Below are 12,070 nucleotides of genomic sequence, written 5' to 3'. Positions count from 1 at the left end.
AGCTCTACTACCCACCCTTGTGCTGAGACTTTGGGACCTTACCTGATAGCACAGGGGTGGGCAATTCCAGTCCTCGAGGGCCACAAACCTGTCGAGGTTTTAGGATATCCTAATGAATATGCATGAAATTGCTTCCGTTGTATGCAAATCTGAGTGCATGCAAATCTCTCTCATGCATATTCATTAGGGATATCCTGAAAACCAGAGTGGTTTGTGGCCCTCGAGGACTGGAACTGCCCACCCCTGTGATAGCATGTTCCATTCTCCAGTTCCTTCTGTACCCTTGGGAATAGCCAATCACAAGTGAGACAGTTGGGAGCATCATGTTCCAGACCCAGGCAGTGATAGCAGATGGATATATAATACCCCCACCTGCAGGCCTTAAACCCACTGACTGCAGGGTTCCCTTCTCCCTCCTTCCCTTCTTTTTGATAGAACAGAAAACTTCTGTTGAGGGGCTGCTGAGGCAACAGTAAGAGACAAATATCCCATAAAACAAACTTGAAGTCAAAAGATGGCCAAATGTTTTAGACTGGGAACATGCCCATGTGATATCTCGGATGATAGACTGAGTTGCTCACGAGGTAGCGTGCACATACAGGAGCTCTCGCGTCCATAAGACTTTACTGAGCTTTGAGAGGCTTAGTCTTTGCTAGTCCATCGGATGATGTCACTTATATGTTATAGCTGATTCATTCTGCTGTCTGTGGAGAACCCTGGTTACAGGTAAGAAAAGTTGCTTTTCCATAGGTCTAAAGGAGTTGCTCCTATTTGTTTACTTTTTAGAGGACTGGATATTCCTTTATTTTCTTATGTCACCATAAGCTAAAACGCACTGGGGGGTCTCCAAAAGAGTTGTGCTTTTGCTAAAATGATCACGACCGATATAGAATTTTGAGGGTGCTGGCAGTCTTGTCCTTACTGTGTGATGTTTTTGTTAATCAAGCTCCATTGGCTAAATGTTAAAGCAGTGGTATTTGAAGTACCTTAGTCTCAGACTTGTGGTATGTTTGTTTCCATTCTAGTCTGTGGAATATAACATCTTTGAAGGCATGGAGTGTCGTGGGTCTCCACTGGTGGTGATCAGTCAGGGAAAGATTGTCTTGGAAGATGGAAACCTCCATGTAACCGAGGGCTCGGGGAGGTATATTCCCAGGAAACCCTTCCCCGATTTTGTTTATAAGCGTATTAAAGCGAGAAGCAAGGTAAGTGTTCTGTCCCCTCCCCCCCAGCATAATTTTGAAACCATATCTATGGGAAAGAAGACTTTAACTATAGATTTGAGAGGTTTGTCTGTGTGTGTTTTTAGCTGGCTGAACTGAGGGGCGTTCCTCGTGGTCTGTATGATGGCCCCGTCTGCGAAGTGTCAGTGACGCCAAAGACGGTGACTCCAGCCTCTTCTGCCAAAACATCACCAGCCAAGCAACAGGCTCCACCCATCCGGAACCTCCACCAGTCTGGATTTAGCTTGTCAGGTATGCGGTGGTCTGCTAAACTGTTCCTTTACGCTATTGGAAAGTCTTGATACAGTAGGCAGGAACATTGTAGGATGGCACAATTCATACTATATCTTATGCAGCATGTAATGTTTGCCCCATATTAATGTTAACTTTACTGGCAAGTTTTTTGCCTAAAATGTTTTAAGAGGTTAAATTGCAGTTTCCCCAGTATCTTTGGGAGCAGTCCAGCTGACAAATTATATCATCCTGCTGTCTGATTTGTCCACATTAGCTATGATGTCAAAAGTGGCATCATAAACTGCGTGAACCAGTTTTGATCCCCTTCCATAAGGGGAGTCTCTTTGTCCTGTTTGGTCAAGCTGTCATTTTGATTTTCTCTCTTGTGCTGTGGGAGAGATTCATTTTTCTGAACAAAAAATTACTGTAAGGTAAAACAGGCAAAGAGGGCACAAGATTGCCTGTGGTGTCTGTAGGTCATGGGAAAGCTTATAACAGTACTGCTGTGCCCCATCTTCTCCTCCAGTCTCTGACTAACCCCTTACTGCAGACGTTATATACCCTAACAAGTTCTCACAAACAAGAACATCAACATACAGACTCTCTCAGAAACCTAAGGCCACGGGACTTAGGAAAATTAATGCTGGGGCAATGGCCTTGATTAACAAATCACACAAAATGCCCCAAATCCTGCCATATCAACCAGAAAAAATACCCAAAACAAAAAAAATTACTATTTCCCCAGAAAAATTAAAATATCAATTTGTGTATCAAAGTTTATAGGACCATCACTCACACAGCCTTATAATAATCTTATAGGCTGTAATTAGAAACTAGGGAAAAATTACTACTTACCTGATAACTTCCTTTCCTCCTAAGGAAGGCAGGCCAATCCACCCAAGTGGTTATGCACCTCTGCCAGCAGATGGAGATGGAGTAAAAGCTGATATCATGGACATATAGCCCCACCCTGACAACCTGCCAGTATTCTCTGGAAAAGCCAAATTGCGGACAAACAGATTTTACTTGAACATGACTAACAATTGACCACTCATACTTCCAGCCAATAGGGAACACTGACTCAGACAAAAGAATTAACATTCACTTAACTGAGGGGCTGGTTAAGATAATAGTCTTCCAAATGAATAGCAGGAACAATACTGCATTATCCGCACATAAAGATTGACCCAAAGGAAAAAATCAGCAGCCAAGGGCAAGTCATGGATTGGCCAGGTAAGTAGTAATTTCTCCTTCCTCTGCATTCAGGAAAGCCAATCCGTTTAAGTAGGTTATACCAAAGCCACTCCCAAACAAAGTGGGAGGCTGTCCGTGGTTCAGTTAACACCACCCATGTGAAGGCGGCGTTCTTTCGAGCCCAAACATCCAAGCAGTAATGCTTGGAAAAAGGTATGTAATGATGACCATGTTGTTGCTTGGTAAATCTTGACAGGAGGCAATTGAAGCTCCACCCATGATACTGCCTGAGCCCTCATGGAATACGGTCTAATCTGCTTCAGCAAAGGAATCTCAGCATCCACATAGGTGGCCATGATGACTTCCTTAACCCAACAGGCTATAGTTGCTCGTGTCGCTGGCTCACCCTGTTTACCTCCCCCATGGAGCATAAATAATCAATCAGACTTCCCTACAGGTTTAGTAACCTCTAAGTGTGTACCGCATCAGATGCAGCTTGACATGAAAGGTATGCAAAAGACGATACTCTTCTCTATCCCTGTCCAACATGGGCAGGGAAGTAGACTGATTCAAATGAAACTCCAAAACCACTGTTGGCAAAAAAGAAGACACAGTCTGAAGCTGTACCACACATGGAGAAGGCTCATGGCAAGAAAGAGCCTGCAATTTGGAAACCCAATGTGCGGAGCAGATTGCCACAAGAAAAACTGTCTTCAAGTTAAGCAGTCACAAGGAGAGGCCACGTAGTGGCTGACAGGTAGAACCCACCAAGAAACTCAAAACCAGATTAAGGTCCAACAGAGGCAGTGATAACTGCAAGGGAGGATGAAGATGCTTAACTCCCTTCAATAACCAGGACACATCTGGATGGGAGGACCAAGGCCCACCATTGACACCCCCCCCCCCCCCCCCAATAACAAGCAAGAGCTGCCACTTGAACCTTTAAGGTATTAAGGGCCAAGCCTTTACACAATCTTTTTGCAAAAATTCCAAAATTAAAGGAATTTCCACTTTGAGAGGCTAAGAACCTTGCTCCTTACTCCAAGCCTGGAAAACTCTCTAATGAAAGCCAGAGATACAGAACATTTTCTGGCCCAGAGCAAAGTGGAAATCACTGCAGCAGAGTAACCATATACAACAGAGCCCTCTCAAGGGCCAAACCATAAGACAAAATTGTGTAGTCTTGTAGAATGTCTCTGCTGCAACAGTTCCTTCCGGAGCGGCATTTCTGAGAGGACTGCCCACCAGCAGCCTTTGCAGATCGGCATACCACGGCCTCTGGGGCTAATCCAGAGCCACCAAAAGTACGGTTTCAGTCTGAATTGCAATCTTTCAGTGGCCAGGGTGGGAAGGCATATAACATCCTGCCCCACAACCACATCTGGATGAGAGCATTGATACCTTGTGCTTTTGGACCTCTTCTGCGATTGAAGAACTGCGGAACCTTTGCATTGCCAGAAGTAGCCAACAAATCTGGATATGGGAGACCCCAGCACTCCACTATGAATTGAAAGGCTTTGTCTGCTAACTCCCACTCTCCTGGGTCTAAGCTCTGCCTGCTGAGAGAGTCTCCCCTTACATTGCCCATTTTGGCAGTGTAGGAGGTGGATATGTCTAGAAGATGTTGCTCTGTCCATACTATGAGTTAATCTATCTCCGCTGACACCTTTTGGCATCTAGTTCTGCCCTGATGATTGATGTAGGCCACAGTCATGACTTTGTTTGACATGCTGACCACCCGAGCCTCTTGCATCAGCAACTCCTGACAATGAGCCCCACAACCCAGAAGGCTTGCATCTTCTGTAAACAATAACTAATCTGGTGTCTCCAAGGAAACTCCCTTCCTGAGATGATCCACCTGTAACCACCCCTGCAATTGATGCTCACCTCTAATGGTAAGTGAAGCCTTACCATGTAGTCCTGGGGAAGCAATGTGTATTGAAGAGGCCATATGTGTGCCCTCATCAAGGGAACAACCTCCAACATGGCAGCCATCAAGCCCAGGACCTGTAGATAAGACCACACCATTGGGCAAATAGTCCTTCTCGGGGTTTGAACTTGAGTAATCAACATCTGAATGCAATTTCTGGCAGAAACCCTCTGCCCTGCTTCGTATCGAAATGAATGCTGAGATACTCCATGGCTGTAAGCTGCTTTTGGTCAGGTTTACCGCCCAGCCTAGATCCTGCAGTAAGGAGACCACCTTGCGAGAAGCCAGGTGACTCTGTTCCACACTCTTGGCCCAAATCAACCAATCATCTAGATACGAGTGAACCAGGATTCTGTCCTTTAACAAGGATGCTGCTACTATCATGACCTTGGAGAAGGTCCTGGGCATGGTGGCCAGCCCGAAGGGCAGGGCCTGAAACTGCTAATGATGTCCTAGAATGGCAAATATGGAATATGCAGATATGTTTCAGTCAGATCCAGAGACACGAGCTAGTTCCCTGATTGTACTGCTGTTACAGAGCGCAGAGTTTCCATTCAGAAGTGAGTCACTCGCAAATGCCAATTGACTCTCTTGAGATCCAGGATGGGTCAAAAGGACCCCTCTTTCTTGGGTACAACAAAATAAATGGAATAGCAGCCTGTGATTTGGGAACAGGAATTTACGGCCTTCAAGTCCCAATAGCCTTCTTAAGGTAGCCTCCGCTGCCATCCTCTTCTGTAGGGAGTTGTATGGAAAGATCATAAAGGCATCCAGAGGAATGCAGAATTCTAGGGCAGAGCTGACACTTATCACTTCCAGTCTGATTCATTGGTCCAACGTAATTTAAACCCATCTCTGATAAAAGCGAGATAGATGCCTGCCTATCTCCTGCACACCTTTATTGTGAAGATTGAGAGGCTCTGCTCCCAGAGCCCTTCCAATGCTTTCTGGGGTGAAAAGATTGAGACCTACTGAAGGGATGAGGTCTCTGAGTAGTTGCTGCCCTATAAAAATGAAAACGCCTGTAGTCTCTAGAGCGGCCACTTGTCCGAAAAGGCCACAAAGTCTGCTTTTTATCCTCTAACAAACAAGGGACTTGGGATTCCCCCCCTCTATTTGCCATTTTCTCCAACTCACTACCATATAAAAGAGAACCCTTAAAGGGTAACCTTGTGAGATTGGTTGGCAGACACAATTTCTAAATTCAATTTCACAGCCACAGCTGATGCCTAGCGCTTATCATGGAAGCAGCCCCTCTGGCGGCAGTGCGAACAAGGTCACAGCCTGCATCAGCTAGGAAAACGGCTTCCGGTTCCGTTACAGCTCTATCTGACCCCACTCCATCAGACTCCTGAGAGAGATGCAGACTAGCCTGAGCCACCAGGGAACAAAAAGAAGCAATTTGTAAATTCATCGCTGTGGCCTCAAAGGCCTGCTTAAGGATAGCTTTAATTCTCCTATCCTAAGCACCCTTTAGAGCTGCCCCTCCTTCCCCCGGAATGGTGGTCTGCTTGGTAACAAAACACACCAGCACATCCACCTTCAGGAAATACAACTGTTTTCTTGCCTTTGGATCCAAGGGGTACAAACCCGCTAAAGTGCACTCCCCTTTAAAGCTTACCTCTGGCACACTCCATTCAAGGTCAGTAAGCTCTTGAATTGTATTCAGAAGGGGAAAGAAACATGACCCTTTGCATAGGGTGACCAATATGTGGTCCTTCTGCACACCCGTAGAGTCTCTCTCAGCCACACTAAGCATCTTCAGAGTCTGTGATAACACTCGGTAACTCATCCCTATGAAAAAAACGGAGCAGAGTTCTATGTGGTTCTAAATCCGGGGTAATTTCCTCTTCTTCCAAGGTGAGAAACCCAAATTGCAGTCTGTCATCTTTATCCACATCCTGAACATCATCAGAAACCACTGCACCACAGTGGTAGCAGACAGGTGGGGAACCCAGAGTACACAACCCCTGATTTAGAAGGCATAGCAGTCTCTGAAGAGTGCCCCTGCAGAAAAGTCTGTAGTTCATGGAAAAACTCTGCCCAGGAAAAGGAGGATGGATCTATACCAGGCCCAAATCTGATGTCCTTTGACCAACTATCCCCTGAAGGTGTGTCCTGCCATCAGATTAACTGAAGAAGGGGACACCCTTGTCACCTTGAACCCCACTCCCTTCTTACTGAAATGATGGATCAGTAGGAGGCAAATCACGTCTAGCATCCTGGCAGTGCTGACAGACTCGCAGAAAGCTCTGGATGTATTGCTCTTATATGGCAAGCAATACAGATCGCTAAGCAGTTTGACTTCTTTGTCACTGGCATCATGCTGCTCTGTACCTGTTTGTTGTGCACCTAATGCGCGCTCAAACATAGGCTGCGGCCTTGTGCGCACATGCACACTATCACTACACCGCCTTGCGGTAAAAATGCGTACATGCAAGCGCACAATAAAATGCTGCCATGGCCTACCATGCTGCCAGAAGAGACCTAGTCAAAGTCAGCTCAACCCACCAAGCCTGCACCGCCTCTGTACTTTGCTAAACTCCCAAGAGAAATGAGAGGGAAGAAGGGAAAGACGTTTATCACCAATGCCGAGGGAAGAAGACCCGGTAAGGAGGAGATAGAGTAGGGAGGTTTTATTTCCCCTCTTTTACTACAAGCAATCCCCAGTAGGGAGATGCATGTCCACCATCTGCTGGAGACTGAGAATACTGGTGGGCTGATGTCAGGGCAGAGCTATATGTCCATGATGTCAGCTTTTACTCTGTCTCCATCTGCTGGTAGAGATGTATAACCACTTATGTTCGTACATTCCAAATGTGGATGGACAGGCACAGCAATCGAGGATAGAGGTCAAGCCCTTGTAATTCAACAGAGGATGCCTTTAGAGCAATAGACTTGAAGAGCTCTCAGAAATAAGAAAACCGCTACTCAAGCCCAAATCTACAATATCAACCTATATTCTCTTTGTAGTTTACACAGTGCCTCTGTAAACTATGGGAATACAGAGGATGAACTAGAGTGCAACTATCACCAGTTGAGTTTTCTATAGTACTAGAAACATTACTGTTGGCACGTAAGAAAGATTTCGGGAACATGGCCCATATATTATGAAGGTCAGGAAAACTATTAGGCATATGAAATATGCAAGTTCCAAATATCTGAAGTCAGCTTTTTATGTTCGTACATTCCAAATGTTGGACAGACAAGCACAGCAATAGAGGATAGAGGTTAAGCCCTTTTAGCGACATAAGGCTTGGAGGTCAAACCCTTGTAGGGACATACGGCCTGGACAGTGGACAGACTGGCACAGCATTTCAGGTCAGGTACATGTGCTACAGTGCTGATATTATCTGGAGCATAGGAGGCAGTTGGAACTGCTACGAGGCTTTCAATTGCTTTTATTCATCTTGCCATTCACAGGGAAAATTTGGAAACCCAAGCAAAGGCAGGTTTATTTTCAAAAACACTAGCATTTCCATCAACTCTGGGGCCAGCCTTGAGCGGTGAGGGCTCATGATATCCCCTGTCATTGAACATGCACGTTCACTGGGCACACTGGTTGGGTGGACATGACAGATATTGCTGAGCCACTTTGGCTAGGTGTGGCCAGACAGTGGACTTGAGTGCCCAGTATGCCAGCGGATCTGTCTGCATGTCTTCTGTGGGCTCTGAGAGATACTGTCACTGACAGCTGTGCTGGTGTCTCCTTTGCTTGGGTGGGCTGAGAATCACTCATGCCAGCTGCTTTCTCTCTAGCCTGTAGCAGAACAGATGATTCTTTATGGGCAACATGCCTTTGGTGTACTGAAGTGGAGGAGGAGGAGGTACTAGCTGTTGCTGACAGAGTGTTGCTCCTGCTTGGGCTAGCACAACTCTCTCTGAAGTGCCTGCTGTTTCCTCCTCTGCTTCATGCCTAATGTCTCTGCCTATGGCGCTCCTGTTCACGGACGTTTAGTAACAGCAGGTCCTTCACAAATGAGACAATTGGACAATAGGGCGAGTTTCCCTTTCACACGGGGATCACAGACTGTGGCGAGCATGTATGTGTGGTCTTCTGTTAAAGGCCTTAATCTCTCTTGCATCTGCTGCTGCGAAAAGTCCAAACAATGCAGCACCTCAACTGTCATTCCCTCTTCCTGTTTAAAGCCCTCCAAATTTTCATCCAGGAAATTAACTATAGGGATGATGTTAGCCAAGGTGGCACTTCTGGAACTCAGCTCCTCCGTGACATCCTTGAAGAGCTGCAGGATTTTTACCAGCTGACTCATGACTAACCAATCATGATGCCTTAGGGGATTCTGCACACCTATGTCCATTGAACCAGAAAGTTCATTGAAGGGGTGTCTGCAGCTCCACTAACCTCTGCAGCATCATATAGGTGGAATTCCACCGGGTGGCAATGTTTTGAATGAGATGCTTGTGAGGCATCTCCAAATCAGTCTGCTTTTGTCGGAGAACCTGCCCTGCCTTCACACTTCTGTGGAAGTGCGCTGCTATGTTCCTGCACTTGTGTATTAACGTATGCAGGTATTCATTCTCTTGGTGATTGGACTCCAACCCCAGAGCTGATTTCACTACCAGGTGCAGACAGAGTGTGTGCAGAACATCAGATGTTCTGAAAGCACCTGTCGGTTATTGCCTTTACCATGCTTGCACCATTGTCTGTGACACAGAACCCTGCCTGAGGATTCCTGTCTTGCTGGTGTAGTTGCCAGCCCTCCAGCATCTGTCTGATGCATGCTAGAATATTGGCTGCCGTATGGGCCTTGTCTGTCAGGTGGGTGAGCAGTAAAGCCCACCTCCACCCTGATACTTGTTCACTAATAGAGCTGCTGCCTGCCCCTGCCTCAGCCAGGTCCCACCAGTGTGCTGTCAGGGAGAGGTAAGAGTGTGCAGCATTCATGGCGGTCCAGATATCGCAGGTGAAATGCACACTTCCCCTGTGCCTTAGCTAGCAGTGGTTGGATGCGACTGCAACACTGCTTGTACAGGCTGGGGATGACCTTTCTGCTAAATGTGGTTCTGGAGGGGACTTTGTAATTTGGAAGTATGACCTTCAGAAAATGCTTGAAACCCACATTCTCCACTATCTGCAAGGGCTGGTCATCAAGGGCAATCATTTCCCCAATGCTCCTGGTTACAACTTTTGAGGCTGCCTGCCTCCTACCCTGGGATAGTGTTACCGCATACCACCCCATTTCCTCCATGGTGGGTTGTTGCTTCTGCCACATGGCAGGGGGCATGCTGGCCTGCCACCTGACTGCTATAAGGGGCTGAGGGCATGGAGTGACTCTGCTCCTTTTCAACCACTTTATGCTGCCTGGAAAAAGGGGTCCCCTGACTGGTACTGCCACCATCCCCAGATGGCAGTACTGTTGTTGGGTGTTGCCTCTTCATATGATGCGTCATGCCAAATTAGATGTCCCATTTGCTTGCCTCTAATAGCCCTGCCACAGTAATAACGCGGGTCCTCCGTCACTTTAAAGTGGCTCCAGATCGCAGATGTCTTTCGTGATCCCTTCTCTATAGCCTTGGGGGTGGATGCTGGCACTGGAGCTGAAGTAGTGGGTGCACCCTGAGAAGCAATGCCAGGGGCATCAGTCACACTCTGTGCCTGCACTGATTGCTCTTCCTCCTCATCATCATCAGTTTCATCTCTCCCCTGCAGCACTGAAATGGAGGCTAAGACAGGACTAACGAATCCTCCTAAACCTTAGTCAGCTATTACTACTTCCATTTCTGATGATAATCCCACACAAGATGATTCTTCATCGGAATCAGAAGCAAACAGTGCCTGTGCTACATTGTCAATGCTAAGTCTATTCTGCTGTCGCAGTGCTGCTTTTGGGTGTTGCCATTTTGTCTTGCATGTCTCAGCCTCCCCTTCCCTCACCTCCAAAACTACAGGGTCAGAAACAGATGGTGGCGATGCATCATCTTTATATTTCCGGAAGTGCCTGCCCCTCCAGAGATTTTACATTGGAACAGGTCCCTTTTTAACTTTAATAGGGGACTGGCACTCCCTTTAGAGGTGTCTCCTCTCCCAGTCCCAATCACTCAACCACGTCTAGCTTTCCCTGACATTATGGATTTAATGTCACTGCCTACTAGGGATTTCAGTTAAAAGTTATTTCCAAAAGAGGCCCACTGGGGATTTGGCTTCAGAGAGAACCGCTGTCCCAGTATGTGTGAGTCTGCAAAACTGGCTGCCCACAGGCACAGTGCCTTGATGTGTGCACTAATGTAATGTATGTGCACACAACAAAGTTGTAACTACAAAAGAGGCCCACTGGGGATTTGGCTTCCGAGACCACCGCTGTCCCAATATACGTGATTATGCAAAACTACCCAGTGCCCACTGTTACTGATGCCCAGTGCCCTGCCTTCTTGGATTAAAAGAGCACAGAGACAGTTCAATAAAAAAATAAATAAATAAATAAAACCAAACTGCAGTTATGCCAGTTAACAAAAAAAGCCTGGCTTGGCACAGCAGCAAAATCGATGAAATATCGATTTCAATGGCAATTCTATCAAACTAGCTAGAAACTGAATATATCTCCCACCCACAACACCCAAATGCTGCTTGCAACCTACCCCAGGAGGTAAAATAAGCAGCAAAATGCCACTACTAGTGCTAGCAGCTTCTCTGAGTGGCACTGACAGAGAGACAGTCTCAGATCAATTAAAAAAAGTACGGTAAAAAAAAACAGGGCTAGCTGGCACTGCAGCCAAATCGAACAAATATCTATCGAAGTAGCTAGCAATTGAATACAGATTTGATACACTCAGACTAGCTCTGAGTTCAGCCACCTCCCGGACCACTTCCCCACCATCCCCGCCAAGTAAGTGCGTGGCACGCCGCGTGCTTCACATATAAATAGTGCTGCGCCATCAGGAACAGCGTCACTGAGCACTGAGTGAGAGCGGCGATTGGCTGCATTACAAAAAATGCTTAGCTCTGATAGGTTGCTTTCTGGTCTCCTTGCCAGCCTGTCTGACCCGCTCTGACAGGGATGAAAGGGCTGGCTTTTTCTATCTCTTATTTCAGACGGCCGCTAAGAAATCACTGCGAGCCAAAAGAATGAAACTAATGATATGTTTGAATTTGTGGGGGATTGCGATCCGTTTCGCGAAACCACAAATACAACGGATAGGGACGTATACGTTGCAAACGAATGCACATCCCTAGAATATCATAATGCCTCTGTATCGCTTCGTGGTGCAACCTTATCTTGAGTATTATCTGCAGTTCTGGTCACCTCATCTCAAAAATGATTTGGCAGAATTAGAAAAGGTACAGAGAAAGGCAACCAAAATGATAAAGGGGATGGAATGATTCTCTTATGAGGAAAAGCTAAAGAGGTTAGCACTCTTTAGCCTGAAGAGATGACTGAGGGGGAGATATGATGGTCTATAAAAATTTATTTAAAGAATTTCTAATTAGCACAATTCACTATAGTTTATGGGATTTACATAGTTAACATAC

The 12,070-nt window shown here is 46.3% G+C and overlaps 1 protein-coding gene across 3 annotated transcripts in view; it reads left to right on the top strand.

Moving 5' to 3' along the window:
- Positions 1–12,070, top strand: part of DPYSL2 (dihydropyrimidinase like 2) — a 130,825-nt gene that overhangs the window by 104,651 nt on the left and 14,104 nt on the right. For all 3 annotated transcript variants that reach the window (XM_029604082.1, XM_029604084.1, XM_029604083.1), the window contains exons 12-13: positions 1,026–1,205; positions 1,310–1,475. In XM_029604082.1, the coding sequence (XP_029459942.1) occupies positions 1,026–1,205; positions 1,310–1,475 (346 nt within the window). The remainder of the gene's footprint in view (positions 1–1,025; positions 1,206–1,309; positions 1,476–12,070) is intronic.

The sequence above is a fragment of the Rhinatrema bivittatum genome, chromosome 5 (genome assembly GCF_901001135.1).
Source record: "Rhinatrema bivittatum chromosome 5, aRhiBiv1.1, whole genome shotgun sequence".
In the NCBI taxonomy this organism is placed as follows: domain Eukaryota; kingdom Metazoa; phylum Chordata; class Amphibia; order Gymnophiona; family Rhinatrematidae; genus Rhinatrema; species Rhinatrema bivittatum.
This window is presented reverse-complemented; position numbering and strand designations above follow the sequence as displayed.